General features: G+C 44.4%; 3 protein-coding genes across 3 annotated transcripts in view; all 3 read right to left on the bottom strand.

Moving 5' to 3' along the window:
- Positions 1–302: 302 nt before the first annotated feature.
- LOC109432860 (uncharacterized) lies at positions 303–1,085 on the bottom strand. The gene has a single exon (XM_019709206.3). It carries the CDS (start codon positions 1,024–1,026, stop codon positions 382–384), a length of 645 nt encoding a protein of 214 aa, XP_019564751.2. The 5' UTR covers positions 1,027–1,085; the 3' UTR covers positions 303–381.
- A 12,303-nt stretch (positions 1,086–13,388) lies between these two features.
- On the bottom strand, positions 13,389–14,303 carry LOC115259426 (uncharacterized). Its single transcript, XM_029860002.1, has one exon. The coding sequence runs from the start codon at positions 14,301–14,303 to the stop codon at positions 13,389–13,391; it is 915 nt and encodes a 304-aa protein (XP_029715862.1).
- A 2,501-nt stretch (positions 14,304–16,804) lies between these two features.
- Positions 16,805–20,468, bottom strand: part of LOC109401358 (uncharacterized) — a 20,937-nt gene continuing 17,273 nt past the window's right edge. Inside the window, exon 2 of the mRNA XM_019673868.3 lies at positions 16,805–17,614. Within this exon, the coding sequence (XP_019529413.2) occupies positions 17,146–17,614 (469 nt within the window). The 3' untranslated portion in view covers positions 16,805–17,145. The remainder of the gene's footprint in view (positions 17,615–20,468) is intronic.

The following is a 20,468-nucleotide window of genomic DNA, read 5'->3' as shown; positions in this document are numbered from 1 at the left end:
GATGGACATAGGCTCATGGAGGCTACTGTTCTGGATCCCTGGGGTGTTTTGGTGAACCATAACATTTTTGCTGAATTGCTATCATCTGGTGGTACAGCTTTGTCAAAGAAACCGTTCAGCTATCTTTTGTTCCACATTTTATACAGAAAAATCCCTCCTTTGTCACCTTTTCTGTACATGGGTCTGTGATATGGGGAAGATGCTCGGAGTTCAAAAATTCCTATTAGATGTTTTACGTTATTTGGGGATTCGAAAGCAATATATGAGATATATATGTGAACACACCAGAACAACAAAAAAACTTTTAGGTAAGTAGCTAGTTTATTTGAATAAATTACTAAACATATTATTCTCCAACGTATCACAGTTTAAGGTACTTATTCAATGATGTCCATGCTCGTAATGTCCACCATGCCCACCATGTCCATAGTTACCGTGGCCACCACCGTGATTACCGTGACCTTGACCGTGACCATAATTTCCACCATGACTTCCGTGGCCATGACCGTAGTTTCCACCATGACTTCCATGACTTCCACCATGACCATAGTTTCCACCATGGCTTCCATGATTTCCACCATGACCGTAGTTTCCGCCATGACCGCCGTGATTTCCACCATGGCCATAATTGTTACCATGGCCATGACCTTGTTCAAATCCATGGCTTCCGTGTCCTCCATGAGTACCATGACCGTGACCTTGCTCGAATCCATGTCCACCGTGGCTTCCATGACCGTGACCTTGCTCGAATCCATGTCCACTGTGGCCTCCATGACCTCCAGGTCCTCCAAAACCTCCTGCATGACCACTTTGTCCTCCAAAACCACCATGTCCTACAGGGCCTCCGAATCCAGGCGAGCCAAGACCGCCTCCCAGAAGAGCTCCTAATAATGTCTGGCGCTTGGCACGTTCCACAGCAGCTCCATCTTGCACCTGCAGCACCTCTATCTCCTGCAGTTGTGGATCCTCAGCACTACCCAGTGCTACCAGAACACTTAACACCACTCCACAAATAAACAATTTCATTTTTTTTTTTGAATTGTATCTATCAACTAGTAGCAATATTGTTTCTTACTGACGTCCCGATTGTGGCGTCAGGCGCTTTATATACCTATCAGAGTCAAAATGAAGATATAAAACGAATTCGAGCAGACATGGACTAAGAAGATGCGAATAAGAATTATAACATCCTTTGCCTTCTTGGAGAGGAACGAACCGGTCTTTCGGCTCGTGATGAATAAGGGGTTAAATGAACATAGTCTCAGTTTGGCGTTCTATGAACACTTCCATAGTTATCAACTGTGCACGTTGACTATTTTGCATCAATATTAAGTGTGGCAGATACAATGATACCCAGATAACCATTTTACACATATAATGAGGGCCCATATAGCCGAGGCGGTAAACGCACGGGTATTCAGCATGACCATGCTGAGGGTGACGGGTTCGATTCCCGGTCAGTCCAGGATCTTTTCGTAAAGGAAATTTCCTTGACTTCCTTGGGCATAGAGTATCTTCGTGCCTGCCACACGATATACACATGCAAAATGGTCATTGGCAGAGGAAGCTCTCAGTTAATAACTGTGGAAGTGCTCATAGAACACTAAGCTGAGAAGCAGGCTTTGTCCCAGTGAGGACGTTATGCCAAGAAGAGGAGAGAGGACATATAATGATATTTATGATCGTGTCATGCGTACTCTTATACGTGATAGCCACATCGCATAAGATGCAGCAGCTCTGTGGGAGTGGACGTCGTGTGATGATTAAAGCATGTGACTATTACCCCGTGGACTTGGAATCGAATACCACTCCCGACCAACTCACAAAGGGAAGGGAAGCAAAGCGTGGGTCCCGAAATCAACTAGCCTAGGGCTAAAAATCTCGTTAATACAGATAAAGAATAGATGCAGCAAAAGCGCTTTATGCGTTCAAAAGTGGAGACGATATACGTACATTGACGAGGCAATAATAACTCTATATGACCTACACCGTTAATCTATGCGATTTACGGTGTGCCTTATTACGATTCCTTAAGACATCTTTTGCGACTTTATGTTATAAAAAACAGTTTCCTGACTTCAGTATCGAACTAATGACCTTCCGATTTACGAGCCGCACTTTACACTTATCACCAAACACTTCTTATGAAGCAGGCTGATTAATTGTCATGACAATATAACTCCACTCAGTGTTTGTTGAAATACCACCTTGGCATACCACTCGTGTTTGGTTTGCTACCCCATTTCGTTTTATTCTGGGATTTTTTTTTATATCATTTGCGTAGCAGTTGCATGGAAGTCCAAACCACAGCATTTAGACTAGACCTCCCATTGAAAACTTTTTTTTAGGGAACATGTAGTTTTCTCATGGCTTTGTTTATCAAATCTTTATTATAGCTTGCAATAAAAATAAAACATCTTCATTTTACCCCCTATTCCTCTTTGCCGGTGGATCACTACAACCGGCGATAACCATGAATGCGAAATTGGGGGTTTTACCAGTTTTTTTTGTCCTCTCGAATTCAAAACAACATTCGAAAATTTCCAGTTTCAACGTAACGCGACATAAACATGATCACGTTTAAGTATAGCATCTTGATTCTGATACGCCAACCCTTGCGTGAGCCGACGCTCGTCGGAAGCTTTTTTTTTTGGCTTGAAACTGGATTAATGACGACGATGCTAGCTGGAAGGCAGGGCATCACGAGAGTTCGTTTGTGTGGTGTGTTTATCTTGAATGAAAAACAAATTTCAAAAATGGAACTGACTGTACCATGATCTGGGGATCAATGTCTGGTAAATGTTTGTTTTGCTCAAAATTCAACCGCACCCCCGACCAAGGTCGTTTCCCATTACCAAACTATGAGTCAGGTACCGATAACTGGGATAACTTTAATAGTTTTCGCAGAAATTCTCAATTTTTATATTTCTAAGAATATTCTCTTTAATTTTATCTTGTGTAACACACTGGGCACAGTGTGTAAGTGTATCTGATTTGCTATTTGTGTTTTCAACTGCTCTACGTTTTTAGTAGCTATCGGCTTTTGATGACATCGACGGCGAAGGTCTACATTAGAGATCCAATTGTGGAGCCACCATGCACGAATTATATACCGCTGGTATCTATTGATGAAGACCTGCTGCCGTTGGGTGTTTTCCGGTGATACACACCAGGTTTCACTGGCGTTCAGCAGCACAGATTGCACGTTTGAGTTGAAAATTTGGATTTTGGTGTGTTGACTAATCTGATTGATTTCTTAAACTCGTAAAAGCAGCCCTCGCCTTCTTGATCCGTGCACCTATGTCGATTTTGAAGGCCACCAAACGGCCACAATTTGGCAACCAAAATATTGAAAGCTTGAATGTTTTCACCGTAAAGCTGGAAGGGCTGACCGTATTTTCATCCAACGATTTCGTCTTGTTAGCGTTGATGGTAAGACCTGCCGACGAGAAGCGTTCGGAACGATCATCGAGCTTACTCTGCATATCAGAGCGCTATTGAGATAGGAGAGCAACATCATCAGCCAGTCATTTGGGTGTTCCATGGTAAGGGCCTGTCCATAAAATACGTAGACTATTAGGGGGGGGGGACGGGGGCTGGGGGGTCTGACCAAAGTCTACGCTCCATACAAATTTCGAAAATTTTGTATGAACAAAAGTCTACGGAGAGGGAGGGAGGGTCTGAAATTGCCCAAAATGAGTCTACGTAGTTTATGGACAGCGCCTAATGGACATTGGACAGCCAAGGCAATCCACGATTAATCACACCTACCATTGGTGTATCCGAGCAGAGGAATAAAGCTCAATAATACCATATTTTGATATAGAGATCATAAAGTGATATTTGTTTGTTTGAGATAAGTAAAGCTAAGTAAAGATAACCGTTCTCATCGTAGTTGCAACTCCGTGATTGACCAGAACAATCGAAGTTGCAAGATCCAATGAATGGTGCTTGGGACTAGCTACACACTCTCAATGTGCACAATTCGGGGTTCAATATTTTAAAGTCAATATGGTGCCGGGAAAGGGGAAGGAATGTTAGCACGACAACCGTTGTTACTAGAAACCGTGAAATCAACAGCATCCCCACAGTTGTCTCGGGAAGGAGTATTTGTTAGTGGAGCAAAGTAAGGTGTGGATCTTGGCGCCACCTTTGGTAGGTGATATGATCCACTAGTTATATACAAATACACTTCACGGTCTTCATCGAGATTATAAATAGTAAGGGTAATGCACATACGTCAATGCATTCAATATTAAACGCGTCAGTGCATTGATCGTTTACTTAATCGTGAAAACCAACATACCCACGAAAATAATCGCGTGCTTCCGATTTCGCATTCAACACTCTTGTCCCCATCACTCTTACCTGAAAATCGTCGGCCACTCGAAAAGTCTTGAGCAATTCTGACTCCACATTCAACACTAGCGTCTGCATCACTAGGCACGGTAAAGGCTGGGTATGCTGCGCAATTCAGATCCCATTGTGATCCACTAGCCTCTGCCCAGCAACTCCTATCCCGGCCGGAAACTATGAGCAACCTTAGGGAAGATCGGGTAACTAACCCCGGTGGGAACTTTGGTCGTAGGCTGACAGGGAAGGGGGGGGGGGGGGGGTTGAGCGTCTGTTCTCCAGGAGGACGGCTCACAACAGCGTCTGATCCCTATGTTAGGGGCGGCTGATCTACGTCCGAGTGCCAAGGAAGGACTCTAAGCTAAACTGTGCACTGTGGTCCTCCAGAAAGTAGGGGGTTGGTGTCAGGCCCTACGAGCCAGCCGAAAATAACCAGTGTAACGGAAAATCAGCAACAGAATCATACGAACCGAGACCAACGGCAACGACCACAGCGAACAAAAAGGACTTGCGATTGGAAACTCGATACGTGGAACTGCAGATCTCTCAACTTCATTGGGAGCACCCGCATACTCGCCGATACACTGAAGGACCGTGGATTCGGAATCGTAGCGCTGCAGGAGGTGTGTTAGACAGGATCTATGATGCGAACGTTTAGAGTTAATCATACCATCTACCAGAGTTGCGTCAACACACGTGAGCTGGGAACAGCTTTTATAGTGATGGGCGACATGCAGAGGCGCGTGATCGGTTGGTGGCCGATCGACGAAAGAATGTGCAGGTTGAGGATCAAGGGCCGATTCTTCAACTTCATCATAATAAACGTGCACAGCCCTCACTCCGGAAGCACTGATGATGACAAAGTCGCATTTTACGCGCAGCTCGAACGCGAGTACGACCGCTGCCCAACCCACGACGTCAAAATCATCATAGGGCCTCCAAAAATATGGCCATAGAGCACCTTTTTCCAACACAGCCTCCCTTATCGTTACACCTGGAGATCACCACAACAGACGGAATCTCAAATCGACCACGTTCTGATTGACGGACGGCACTTCTCCGACATTATCGACGTCAGGACCTATCGTGGTGCCAACATCGACTCCGACCACTATCTGGTGATGGTCAAACTGCGCCCAAAGCTCTCCGTCATCAACAATGTACGGTACCGGCGACCGCCACGGTACAACCTAGAGCGACTGAAGCAACCGGATGTCGCCTCAGCATACGCGCAGAATCTCGAAGCCGCGTTGCCAGACGAGGGCGAGCTCGATGAGGCCCCTCTAGAGGACTGCTGGAGTACAGTGAAAGCAGCCATCAACGACGCAGCCGAGAGCACCATCGGGTACGTGGAACGGAATCGACGGAACGAATGGTTCGACGAAGAGTGCAGAACGGTTTTGGAGGAGAAGAACGCAGCGAGGGCGGTAATGCTGCAGCAAGGGACTCGACAGAACGTGGAACGTTACAAACAGAAGCGAAAACAGCAGACTCGCCTCTTTCGGGAGAAAAAGCGCCGCCTGGAAGAAGCGGAGTGTGAAGAAATGGAACTGCTGTGCTGTTCCCAAGAAACACGGAAGTTCTATCAGAAGCTCAACGCATCCTGCAACGGCTTCGTGCCGCGAGTCGAAATATGCAGGGATAAAGACGGAGGCCTCTTGACGGACGTACGTGAGGTGATCGAAAGGTGGAAGCAGCACTTCGATCAGCACCTGAACGGCGTGGAGAACGTAGGCACGGGAGCCCACGGCAACGGAAGAAACGACGACGCCAGTGCAGCGGAGGACGGAAATGAACCAACTCCCACGCTGAGGGAAGTTAAGGATGCCATTCACCAGCTCAAAATCAACAAAGCAGCTGGTGAGGATGGTATCGCAGCTGAACTCATCAAGATGAGCCCAGAAAAGTTGGCCACCTGTCTGTATCGGCTGATAGTCAGGATCTGGGAAACCGAACAGCTACCGGAGGAGTGGATGGAATCTGCCCCATTTACAAGAAAGGCGACCATTTGGAATGTGAGAACTTCAGATCGATCACTAATTTGAATGCTGCCTACAAAGTGCTATCCCAGATCATCTTCCGTCGTCTGTCACCTAAAATGAATGAGTTCGTGGGAAGTTATCAAGCCGGCTTCATCGACGGCCGGTCGACAACGCACCAGATCTTTACTGTACGGCAAATGTATCACCTGTTCATCGACTTCAAAGCGGTATATGACAGTATCAATCGCGCAGAGCTATGGAGAATCATATACGAAAACGGCTTCCCTGGGAAGCTGACTAGATTGATTGAAGCAACTATGGACGGTGTGCAAAACTGCGTAAGGGTTTCGGGTGAAATATCCAGTTCATTCGAATCTCGCCGGGGACTGCGACAAGGTGATGGACTCTCATGCCTACTCTTCAACATCGCTCTGGAAGGTGTGATGCGACGAGCCGGGCTCAACAGCTGGGGAACGATTTTCACAAAATCCGGACAATTTGTGTGCTTTGCGGACGACATGGACATTATCGCTAGAACATTTGGAACGGTGGCTGAGCTGTACACCCGCCTGAAACGCGAAGCAGCAAAAGTTGGACTGGTGGTGAATGCCTCAAAAACAAAGTACATGCTGGTAGGCGGAACCGAACACGACCGGATCCGTCTGGGTAGTAATGTTACGATAGACGGGGATATCTTCGAGGTGGTGGAGGAATTCGTCTACAACGTTAGCCGTGAAATTCGGAGGCGCATCATCAGCGGAAGTCGGGTCTACTACGGGCTCCAGAGGAAACTGCGGTCGAAAAAGATTCACTCACGCACCAAATGCACCATGTACAAAACGCTAATAAGACCGGTGGTCCTTTACGGGCACGAGACATGGACCATGCTCGAGGAGGACCTGCAAGCACTCGGAGTTTTCGAGCGACGCGTGCTTAGAACGATCTTCGGCGGTGTGCAGGAGAACGGTGTGTGGCGGAGAAGGATGAACCACGAGCTCGCTGCACTCTCCAGAAGGTGGCTAAAGCCGGAAGGATACGGTGAGCAGGGCATGTAGCAAGAATGCCGGACAACAACCCTGCAAAGCTGGTGTTTGCAACTGATCCGGTTGGCACAAGAAGGCGTGGAGCGCAGAGAGCACGATAGGCGGACCAGGCGGAGCGTGACCTAGCTAGCATTGGGCGGGACCGAGGATGGAGAGCGGCAGCCACAAACCGAGTATTGTGATGTTGAACAAATAAATGTATGCATGTATGTCTCCATCACTACCGGGAAATCCGACCGAACGACCAACGCAAATAGTCGCGCGCTTCTCTGATATTTGTTTTCTTGAGATAAGAGGTAAAAGTACTGAGAACAATATCTCAAAAATACTCCTGAGTTCCTCGGGATTTTTTTCAGGAGTACCTCTGGAAATCTTGAAATTTTCTTCAGGAGGTTCTCGAAAATTTCTCCAGAAGCACCAAAGGAGTTCCTCCGACAGTTCAACAAGAATTCCTTCAGCAGTTCTCCGTAAATTCCTCCATAAGTTACCCGGAAATCCGGATATTTTGAGCGGAACTCTTCGATTTCGCTGTTTTCTGAAAACAAAATGGAAAACCAAGTGATAATAATCGATTGATTGAAAATATGTTACAATGTGTAGTATTTAAACCAGGGCGCAAAATTTTCGAGCAGACGAGCTGAAGTTCACCGTGCGGCAATTTTCATTCACTTGCCTGCATATTCATATTCAGCTGCTCGATACTCGTTTGTCAACTGAATGAAAGTCAATGAATATTTGTGAACATCTTACAAAGTGTTTAATTGCTGTTAAAATATTAACGTTTAGATTACATTTAACGGTGTTTTACACAGATCTTGTCCCATTTGATTGTTGTGGAATGTTTTTGGAAGGAATCGTAGCCATAAACGTAGGTAATTATGAAGATGTTTCTCGATCGGGTTCATATTCAATGACTACGAATTGACTGACTGTGTGAAGAGGGAGAGCAAAAATGAATTTGTTTGTTTTGAATTTTCAGTGCAGAATCATTCAAATTCGTGCTGTTTTCAGTCAATGACTATGAACATTTTGCACCCTGATTTAAACATAGATTTTATGTTATTGTTTAAAGTTTAAAGGCAAAATATGCCGAATTTTCATCAACGTTGTTATCAGAAACCGATATACTAATTTAATCTATTCTAGTGCTTGCACAGCCAGTATTGAAAAGCATCCTATAATATCAAAATTGCTTGTCTGCATTAATATTTGCAGCATGTCAGGAACACGACACAAATATTAAAATGGCCAGGCCCACTGTTTCTTCAGGAGTTTTCCGGGAATTGCAATATACTCCTGCAAAATTTCTTCAAGAGTTCGGTGATCTTTATGTCGTGCTAACCTGTGAAAGTGGGAATATCGACATCTACAAAAAAAAATAGAAAATTATCTATCAGATGCACTTTTTTTATCTGTATTAACGAGATTTTTAGCCCTAGGCTAGTTTATCTCGGGACCCACGCTTTACTTCCCTTCCGAAGGAAGAACTCACATTTTGTGAGTTTGTCGGGAGTGGGATTCGATCCCAGGTCCTTGGTGTGATAGTCAAGTGTAGACGCCCTTTTATGTGTTATGTTCTAAATAATAAATAGCATCATACAATGACTCCCGCTCTATCAAAGTCACACTGTTTTGCGGTACTATCGAAGCGATTGTTTACAGTATTTGGTCAATGAAGTTGAAACTTCCGATTCTAGTAGAAACGAGTTCTCCTTCGTTTTGTTGTCATCTAGTATAGCTTTATTTATCACACTTATTTTTATTTACATTAGCCTCCGTCCACAAATTACGTAACGCTGTAGGGAAAGGGATGAGTATGGCCGAGCGTTGGGGCTCACACAAAATTTGTATGGTTTTTATACAAAAAGAGCGTTACGGAGGGGGAAGAAGGAGGGGTAAAAATGCCGAGTCTAGCATTACGTAATAAACGGATCCTTCTATGGAGAATAGACTGGCCAAAATACAAAAATGTCGAAAAATTCCACGGGGCACCCCCTAGAATCGTGTCTTTGGATGAGAAAAGCAATCTGTGAAAATTTCAGCTCAATCGGTTCAAAACTGAGCTGACGCAAATGAGTTGAAGGTTTGTATGGGATCTTCAGTCCAAATATATGGGAAATTGGATGACCTCCAGTCTCTCATTCAGCACGCTGGTTGAAAGAGCTTGATTTGGCTCATAATTGAAAAAATAATAGTTGATACTCACTTTATCTTTATCTTTATCTTTATTACTCATCAACAGACTATGCAAAGTCCCAATGATGTCTAACTTAAATTATAACAAAAACAGTACAATTTAAAACTATCAACCTTATCACAAACAATTAAAATAAAATCGACACGTATCTTACAGATCAAGTATTATTTGAAAAAAAAGTTCTAAAATTGCGACGAAGCGCCTCCCTAGGTAGATGGTAGTCAAATACAGCCGCTACTCTATTGAACAAACGCTGAAGTCCGGTCATGGCGCTGTTCAAACCATAATTGTTTCGACGGAAAGGAATCCTAAACATAGCATTATTGCGCAGCAGTCGAGGTTGAACATTGATGTCTAGCTGCTCCAGCAAAGCCTGACACTCAATTCTCCCTTGGAAGATATCAGCAACGGTCAGTGCTCTACATACGTCCCGTCGAATCCGCAGAGGGTCCAGGTCGATCAATCTGCAGCGATCTTCGTATCTCGGTAGACGAATTGGATCCCTCCAAGGCAACCTGCGCAACGCGAAACGGAGAAAGCGCCGTTGTATTTTCTCAATGCGGTCGCTGCCATTGTTGTAGTTCGGGCTCCAGACTGCAGAACAGTATTCTAGTGTTGATCGCACCAAAGCACAATACAGCGACTTGAGGCAATAGATATCGGTAAACTTCTTCGCCGCCTTGAAAACAAAGCCGAGAGTTCGTGACGCTTTGTCAACAGCGTATGAAATATGCTGCGAGTATGACAGTTTTGCATCCAGCAGCACCCCCAAATCCTTAATACAATGTACTCGTTGTATAGGCGTTCCTAGCAAATTGTAGCTGTAGATTATTGTCCGCTTCTTTCTGGAGAAAGAAATAACCGAGCACTTCGCTGGATTCACCGATAGCCGATTAAGTATGCACCAGTTCGCGAAGGCATCGATCTGAGCTTGAAGGAAACTGCAGTCGGCAATTGAACAGACCCGCAGAAATAGCTTAAGATCGTCTGCGAAAGATAATCTTGGTCCTCGAACAGTGTGATTAACATCGTTGAAGTATAGAAGAAAAAGAACGGGGCCAAGATGGCTGCCCTGCGGTATACCGGAAGTTGCACGAAAACTATCTGAGCGAACGTCACTTATAGTTACCACCAGTTGACGACCAGTAAGATATGTACGGAACCACCCAAGGAGATTATCGCTAATCCATAATCTATCAAGTTTTGCGATTGCGATCTCGTGGTTCAACTTATCGAATGCGGCAGTTAAATCAGTGTAAATTACGTCCGTTTGAGCCTGAGCATTCATGCCATTCGTGATGTATGATGTAAGGCACAGCAGGTTCGTAGTTGTAGAACGTCCAGAAGTGAATCCGTGTTGATCAGCACTCAAGTACTGTTTGCAGTGGGAATTTAAGGAGTCCATAACCACCAGCTCAAAAAGCTTCAAAACAGCGCTTAATGAAGTTATTCCTCGGTAGTTAATAACGTCACGCTTGCTACCCTTTTTGTGCACGGGAAACATTTCAGCTATTTTCCAACAAGATGGGAAAATCCCACTAGAGAGCGAGAGTCTAAATAACAGGAGGAGAGGTTCCAAGAGACAAACAGCGTTCGCTTTGAGAAACGTTGATGGTACACCATCAGGTCCGGGTTTTAGCGACGATTTAAGCAGCGACAACGCACGTGAGAGCGATTCTTCGTTGACATCAACGGCACTGAGGGTTTGATTTGCTAGTGGAACATTGCTGGCAGCGGTGAAAATGGTGTTGGAGGATAGTTGCTCATCTTCAAACACGCTTGCAAATTTAGTTGAAAAAAGCCTGCAAATCTCTTGAGGAGAAGAAGCCGACTCTCCGTTGTAGACCATGGATGATGGCAAACCGACTTCCTTTCGTTGCTGGTTGATGTAGTTCCAAAAGCTTTTCGGGTGGGATTTTAAACGCTGCTGTATTCCTCTTTGATAGCGATCGAAGCAAAAATGGCTTAACCTCTTGTATTCGTAGTTGAGTCTGATATACTGGATCTTAAGTGATGGAGTGCGGTATTTAACGTACCTTCGGAGAGCAGCTCTTTTAATTCTTTTTAATGAACGCAAATCGTTCGTTATCCATGGGGTCCGGGAATCTTCTTTAACGACTTTTTTAGGAACGTGTCTGTCGATTGCGTAAAGCAAGATATTGGTAAAAGTCTGTGCAGCGATATTAACATCTGTCATGTCCAAAATATTGATCCAGTTTATACTGGACAACAATGCTACTATACTACCGTAGTCAGCTCTTCGAAAATTATAGCATACAGCAACCGGATTCCAGTTGCAATCACGATCCACAATGGTGCCTTCAACGGTAACTACTAAATGAGGATGATGAGCAACCACCTTAACTAGTGGTGCCGGTGCCGGATAGATGGATGAAGCCGTGTCACTATTACTCACGAAGCACAAGTCTAAGGAACGACCATTTTCGTTCACTACATGATTTATTTGGCGTAGCGTAGCGGTGCTGTAGCTGTCCAAAAGCCTGATGGCACCAGAATGAAAAGTGGAGTGATCATGATCTGGATGGAGGAAACCACTATGAGTTGGCGTCCATGTAATGTTTGCTAGATTGAAATCCCCGAAGACCATAACTTCGTCATCAATCGCCGCGATGTCTGTAACTTTGGCGATGGATTGACAATGTACATCAATAAGATCCAAATCTCGTGTTCTGTCTGGAGGGATGTACACTGCACAAAGAAATAGCTGTCGGTCCCCTAACTTGATAGTGACCCAAACTTGTTCAACAGAGTTCCAGGTAGCATCTTCGATCGCCTTCGCTTTCAACCGGGTACTGACGGCAATAAGCACACCCCCTCCAGTACTTTTTCTGCTGTTGTACGGATTACGATCGCAACGGAAAGTTTCGTAGCCATTTCCGAAAGCATAGCTTGAAACGGTTCGAGAATCAAGCCACGTCTCGACAAGAACTATGATATCGTAGCTGTTGTCCGTAACTGCAAGGCGATAGTCCTCAACCAGACCGTTCATTCCTCCCACGTTCTGGTAGTATATAGTGACGTTGGACTTCAATTGGTGAGAAACTGTGGCGCTAGAAGGTGGGACAGAATCAGGCAGGGATTCATTCGAAGTACGAGCATACTTGCCGACACGTGGAGATCGGAAGACCCTGTTTCCTTTCCCAGACACAGGACCGGGACGGCTGCTGATCGCTGGCAGGATTGGCTCGACTGTGTTGGGAGGATCTAGGGCTTCCTCAAGGCGGGCGGCAAATGTGCGTCCCGGTGGCGATATGGATGAAACGACAGTAGAGGCTTCATTATGTAGTTGAGAGCTGGAGGATGTCACAAGTCGTGGGATGGATCGTGGAGATGCACTGAAAGCCGAAAAATATTCAGGCGATGGAATTCTAACAGAACGATCATACTTGCCGATGGAAGGATGACGGAAGACCCCGTCTTCCAGCTCAAACGCAGGACCGGGGCGGCTGGTGGTCGCTGGCTGGAGTGGCTCGACTACGATGAGTGGAATAGGGGCTTCCTTAATGCGGTCGGCAAGCGTGCGCCCCGGAGTCCGGTGTAATGTACAATGGCTGAAAATCGGAGTGGCATCAGGTGGCGAATGTTCATAAACAGGATGGTACTTGCCCGGGAAAGCAAGTTGGGAGATCCCCAATCCGCATCTAAACTCAGGGCCAGGACGGCTTTGAAAAACGCTGGCAGCAAAAGGCACGACTGAGTTAGAGGAACCAGGGACTCCCAAAATGCTTTCTTCGTTGCGTCCTGGGTGTTCTTCTCGTTCTGGTTCGAATTTGTCCATTTCAATCATGCGATTTACGCAGTGGTTTCTGGCATCGGCGAATCCAAAGGGGCTGGTGTGATGACGGGTATTGGCGTACCGAAAGGTGTACTGGCTGGTGTATCGATGAGCGCTTGATCTGAAGAGACCGTCGTAGTTGGAGGAAGCCAAACTGTGTTTTTTGATTGACCTTCAAACTCCCTGAACACGATTCCTTCTGGCCAAGTGCCAGGATCCAAAGCAGCATCTTTAAGTTCAACTGGAACGCCAACTTTGAACGAAATGAAGTTCATCGAGCTAAGGTCTGCACCCTTCTTCACTAGCGAGATCACCTTGATGGGTTCGGAAGTCTGTAAACCATCACGGACGAGCTCCTCCACAACGTCTTCCTTGACAGTTGGGTGAAAGCGTGATAAATACACCCAGAACAAATTTGGAGCAGGCTTAACAGTTAAGACAGCGTTACTTGCGACGCTCCTTGTTCCGGTATTGGATATCGGATTCGAATTCGGGACAGCAGAGTCTTCCCGACGACGCTTAGACGGGCGCTCCCTGTTTGGAACCCTTCCAGGCGTCGCAGCGTTCACAATATTCGCGAGTTGAGCAACCTGGTTGTTATTTTCATTTAAAACGTCGGCGACCTGTTTGTTGTTCTTTGACAACTCGGCTTTCAACTCGGATAATCCATTCATCTGGCTTTCGATTACTGTTGAGATAACACATCCGAGAGACGATACAACACTCTTGAAACGGCAAATTTTCATCAGCTTAGAGCACTCATCACACATCCAGTGCACGTTGCTCCTTTCTTGGATGTCTTTCACGGTGGGCATAGCGAGGTTTTCGCACTTCTTATGAACTACATTTTTACAGAAGCCCATGCATTCGATGTATTCTTCATTCTTTTTAACGGTTTTAGCGCAGCGATCGCAAGCACTGGTAGTAGCCATGTTAATGAGTTGCTCAAAACACTTGGAATGACCACTATGCGCTTAATGTCTGGTAGCACCACACTCGCACACAGGCAGCAAATATACGGTAGTCGAAAAAGTGAGGCAAGGGAACACTTATCACCAGATACGGTTGATGACGTGATTAGCGACAACGAGCGACACAGATCAAGGAAAATTATTTCCAATATTATCACCAGACGCGCAAAACTTTTCAACAGAAATTAATGAACTTCAGAGCACAGACTAACTAACAACGCAATGACACCAAGGTCGAGGCGGATAAAATAGATCTACACGGGTAAAAACGTAAGTAAATTGCACTACGAAATGTAAACAAACAGTTACGAGAGATTTTCATGAAACTTTTTATACCCTAAGGAACAACTTTGTAGAAGACCATATCATGATAAAACTTAAGGAGAAACTTCAAAGAATACCAATATGGCTGCCACGATGGCCGACTTGGACCCCTACTCACGTTTTCAAGAGCACAAATCTTTAAAATTCGTAAACAAATGCGCTTGATTTGGAAAAGCTGCCTCTTTTTGCAAGTGAGCAAAGCCAGGATAATCAAAAGCGGCTTGGTTCGATGCTTCGTTCGTCAGATTTGTGCCTCTAAAGTTTGTAGGCAAAATTGCAATGGGATTTCTTGAAGTTTCACCTTAATTTAGTTGCGGTTTCCGCTAACGAAAGCAGGATGAGGACATCTTCCCCCGTTTACTCTCGGTTGTTGCATGCAGCACGTGTTTGCTGTTCGAAACTTGCGCTCTACATCATAGGCGGCTATGTTGTCCTTCATTTCAATTGCTCAACCACGTGGGTGGGTATCGAAACAATGAAGAATTAGATAGCTGCCTATGATGTAGCGCGCAAGCTTCGACCAACAAACACATGCTGCATGTAACAATAGAGAGTAAACGGGGGAAGATGTCCTCATCCTGCTTTCGTTAGCTGAAACCGCAACTAAATTAAATTTTATCATGATATGGTCTTCTACAAAGTTGTTCCTTAGGGTATCAACTACCATTCTTTCAATTCTGAGCTAAATCGAACTCGCTGAACCGGCGTACTGAGTGAGAGACTGTAGGTCATCCAATTTCCCATATATTTGGACCGAAAATCCCATACAAACCTTCAACTCATTTGCGCCAGCTCAGTTTTAAACCGATTGAGCTGAATCTTTCACAGATTGTTCTTCTCATCCAAAGGCACGATTCTAGAGGGTGCCCCGTGAATTTTACCAAATTTTCTTTCTTGCCATACAAATGTGGGCCGGTCTAATGGAGAACCATGTTATGCTATGAACTATGCTTCGTGCATGACAATATACTGCTTAAGTTTGTCAAGCTGTTCTAGTGGTGAACGCTATCGAAATCAGCAAGCAATCAGCTCAACAAGACGCTGAAAACCCTGATCTAAGATCCGCAAACATACTAAATCGATCATTGAACAATCAATTTTATTGTATAATCATCAATTGGCCAACATCGGGAAACGACAATCGATTAGTTTGAATGAGTACATCCATCAGCACTCCAGCACGACCAACATCAACATCATTCCATCAAATGCCATTTGTCTCCGCTGCTGTCCTCCTTGCAGCACATATCTCAATCGGCCAATGGCTCCGGCGACGAAGTGAAAGGATTTATTCATTTAAAATCACAACAACCCCCCTGCATATTGACGCGTGGGCTCTTTTCCCCGTTGATGTCGTAAATAGTATAAGTTCATCCATCCATACCCAAACGTGAGACGAGTGTAGTGTCAGCCCCTGCCATATCATTGCGTCATTCACACACCCATCCGCCACTGCATTGGGTACTGACTGACTGGCTGGAGATAAGTAGGTAAGACTTGGCCATAACGATGAGTAAGCTCTTCTATGCTCAGATTGGTATCGCGTCCTCTTGATGTCCAGCTTGGTGAGTGGCGGCAGTTTTTTGCGAGCTCTCTCTTGCGCAACAAGTGTCCATCTTCAATCAACTACGGGCTTTATCTTTCGTTGATGGGAGATTGAATCGCTCAGGTAATTCAAAATTGAAAGTAAAAGTAGCCCAAAATATTGCCACGAAAATGATTGTACGCAAATACGCAACAAAAAAGATTAAACCGATTATGGTGGGTCATCGATAAAATATAAAAACGTCCTGCTTCGTGGGAGTCTTGCGATAAGCTTAGGAGTGAGACTTTTAAATGTCACCTGAGAGTTGGAAGTACCTAGCAAGATACTTCAACAGCTACAACCTGGCTTTTGGTCATTACTCCGAAATCACTTACCCCGAAGGCAGGTTCCGATTATCAGACGTATAACATCGTCGTCAACAAACACTTACTCGAATTTGACACATTCAAATATTGATGCGCCTCTTGCTTGGACTACTGTTAGTTAAACTTTCCAGGGTATTGTCAATATCAAAATATGTATCCAATTACCAAAATAGCTCTAAAATACTTACGCTTCAAACAGAACTTCACAATTAACATTTGCAATAAAATAATACATAGTCATGTTTATTGCTCCATAGTGTTAACGCTTTATTTTTTCTCTGGAGACTTGAATTCAGCAGTGGAACAGTATTTCAAATAATCTTTCCAAATTTTCCTATTTCAACCCCATATATCCGAAATAAGATTATCTTCTGCTATGGAGCCGAATGCCGCTAAATGCCGCTTGAACTTATTCGACAGCGTTAAAGTGTGCCATTGGACCATGCATTTATGCAGCCTTCAACACTTCTGACACACTAATTATCCGTTATTGACCAAAGACGCCGAAAAGTAAGACCAAACAAAAGCCGCACTCCAATTACACCAGCCGCACACGCCAATGTAACAATCACAACAACGCTTGATCCACGCTCGCTGGAAGATGCGACGCCATGTAGGCCTGCACGAAGAACGGAAGCTTCTGATCGGGGCTCATCAGTTTCCACAGATTGCGCGCTTCGGTGACGCAGTTGTTCCAAGATATCAGCCGCAACCGGGTTGGGTCCGCTTCTTCACCGGCTTCGGCTCGCTCGATGTTGTGCGCGAATGGGCCTATGTCGATGTCGGTGTCTAATTTGGTGCTTCCATTCCGATGGATTAGATTGGCAGAGCAATGTCTCCAATGTAGAGCTAGTAGGAGTTGAAAAGGGTCCGAGCAGGTATAAGTTTGCTTGAATTTTGAGAGTACAACTTCACGGACGTATTGTTTATGAACCGAAGCTGGTTGCTGGGTAAACTGTTGAATGGTGTCCTGTACTATTTTGTCAAACTGTTGGAATTCGGATATTTTCAGCGGAAATGTTCGATTTTGCAGTTTTCTGAAAACAAAATGGAAAACCAAGTGATAATAATTGATTGATTAAAAATATCTTACAATGTGCAGTATTTAAACATAAAATTTAAATAAAAAGAAAATCGCGTTAAGTACTGTTCCTTTGAATTCCACTAAGAATTTGCATCCTTTGACAGATACGTATTTCGACCTCAACTGTAAGGTCGTCTTCAGTGTCTTGTACTTGACTCGACTGTCAAGCAGGGATGGCATTGCGCGCTGAAAATGTGCACAGTGCAGCTCATTTTCATATTAAAACCGCGCACACTTACACTCACACTGAGGAACATGCCATCCCTGCTGTCAAGTACAAGACGAGTCGAGTCAAGTACAAGACACTGAAGACGACCTTACAGTTGAGGTCGAAATACGTATCTGTCAAAGGATGCAACTTCGTAGTGGAATTCAAAGGAACAGTACTTAAGTTCTGGAAGCTCCTTTTCCCTAACCAATGATGAAAATTGTAAGCTGGAAAAGAAGGAACCTTTATAGAAACCGAGTATGGGGGGGGGTTGGGAGGGTTAATGACATGACATCAACTTTCCGGGGATGACGTTGATGTCAGATCCTATCAACTCAAGCGGTTCTCGCTTCATTCCACCCCGTTGGTCAAACATAACATGCCCTATAACGGAAACACACGAGGTGGCAAAACCACACGAACTGCAACAGCAGTCCTACGGAATCTCCCAGGACATAACGGACATTATATCGTCACTTTGGAAGAATGCCCTGCCAGTATTGTTCCTCTCACCCATTATCGTTCGGGGCCGTACAAAAACTTCGTAGACTTTGGGGGCCTGGCCAAAGTTTACGCTCCATACAAATTTAAAAAATTACATATTAAACAAATCCTTTCCACCATCGGAACACTCCAACCAAATCCCAGCTGGATATCATCCGGAAATTTCATCATAGTGAAGAATCAAACAGATGTCGGCCAATAACTAGCTGTATCTGGAGCTTGTCTCATTGAGATGTCTCATGTGATGTGCGCCAACTTCGCTAGTCTCAAGCTCAATGAATTTTAATGTGCTCACCGCCAACTTTTCTCAATCTCATATTGAGATTTGTGCGTACATATACTGTGCTTCTGAAGAAACTGCTCGAGAGATTAAAAAAAAAATCCTGGGTAATTTTCTGGTTCCTGTATGCATCCTTTCGAAATTATCTTCCAATACTATTTGCTGACAGGATTCCTCCAGAAATTCTTGAAGTTATTCAAAATATCATCAGGTAATCCAGGAAAAATTCTTACTTGAAAGTAGGGATTTCATGCTGGGATTGAATCTTATGCAAAAATCCCGCACGCTGGGATTGGAAAAAATGATCCGAAACGACCTTTATTTTAATAAAGTAGAATAACTAGCCACAGAATGTCAATATCGCGAGTGTTCGTGTGACCAACATCTAGTTTGCCACGCCCTTACAGCGTCAGTACCGGTCTCACAAGTGTCAACCCAATTTTATAGCCAGAACAAAACATCCACAGCAACATGTGTATTTAAAAATAATGGATAAAAACATCTCAGGTATGAAATAAAATAAATTAATTTATTGGCTACAGCGCTACTAGCGATCTAATTTCTCATACATCTACTATTAATAATCATTGAATCATGGAGTTGAAGGATACTCTTGAAAGACTGATTCTTAGAAAAGATGCTTGAAGGATTTCTGTAATTTCTGAAGTAACTCCTGAACAAGCCCTTGAATGAATTTTAGAAGAGAAACTGAGAAAAAATAACTACTGGAACAATCTTTGGAGAAATTTCTGAAAGTATGCCTGGAGGAAATCCTGGATAAATTCTGGGAGGAATCCCTAGAGGAATTCCTGGAGAAATCTCTTGAGGAACTCCTAGAAGAAATCTTAAATCTTGAGGAACTCCTAGAGGAAATCTTCAGGAAATGAAATTCCTGAAGGAATCCTTGGAGAAATTATTGGAGAAATCCCTGAAGGAATTCCTGGAAAAATCTCTAGAGGGAATCCTGGAGAAATGCATGGAGAAACTTCTAAACAAATTCCTGGTACACTGTTGAAAATGCTTTGATATCCATGTGCACAACAGAACACGTGCTCGATGAACAAATTGAGATTTGAAATTATGAAAAGAAATCCACGTACTCCGGTGAGACTCGAACTCACGACTCCCAATTCGCTAGACGGGCGCTTCTATTTCTTCAAGCTACGGAGTCACTCGACTATCTCCGTCGCCAGCAGGCCTAGAACTAAACTCGATTCCACAATCGCACATGGTCGAGAGTCCGACTGCACACTAATTGCCATACCAATAAGTGATTGGGAGACAGTGCCCGAAGCTCTCGACAATTAAAAATAACTTCCTCTCTCGCTTTGACATACATGTGCACAACAGACAATGTGTTAGATGTTCATCTAATCCCATCCGAAGGGGGTTTGGATTATGAAAAAAAGATAACCAGGTGCGATTGTGGAATCGAGTTCAGTTCTAGGTCCGCTGGCGACGGAGATAGTCGAGTGACTCCGTAGCTTGAAGGAATAGAAGCGCCCGTCTAGCGAATTGGGAGTCGTGAGTTTGAGTCTCACCGGAGTACGTGGATTTCTTTTCATAATTTCAAATCTCAATTTGTTCATCGAGCACGTGTTCTGTTGTGCACATGGATGTCAAAGCATTTTCAACAGTGTAATTTCCCACATGGCTTGGTCAGCCAAAGCAAAATCAAGAAATTGACAAATTCCTGGTGTTATCCCTGTTGCAATTTTTGTTTGAGACCCAGACAACCTAGTATGGTTCCTGTAGTGCAATTTATCTTCAAACTGTTGATGGCGCCTCTAGCGGCCAAGAGGCCAACTAATCATA

This window comes from Aedes albopictus, chromosome 2 (genome assembly GCF_035046485.1).
Source record: "Aedes albopictus strain Foshan chromosome 2, AalbF5, whole genome shotgun sequence".
In the NCBI taxonomy this organism is placed as follows: Eukaryota; Metazoa; Arthropoda; class Insecta; order Diptera; family Culicidae; genus Aedes; species Aedes albopictus.
The sequence above is the reverse complement of the archived record's forward strand: the minus strand, read 5'-3'. Positions and strand labels throughout refer to the sequence as shown.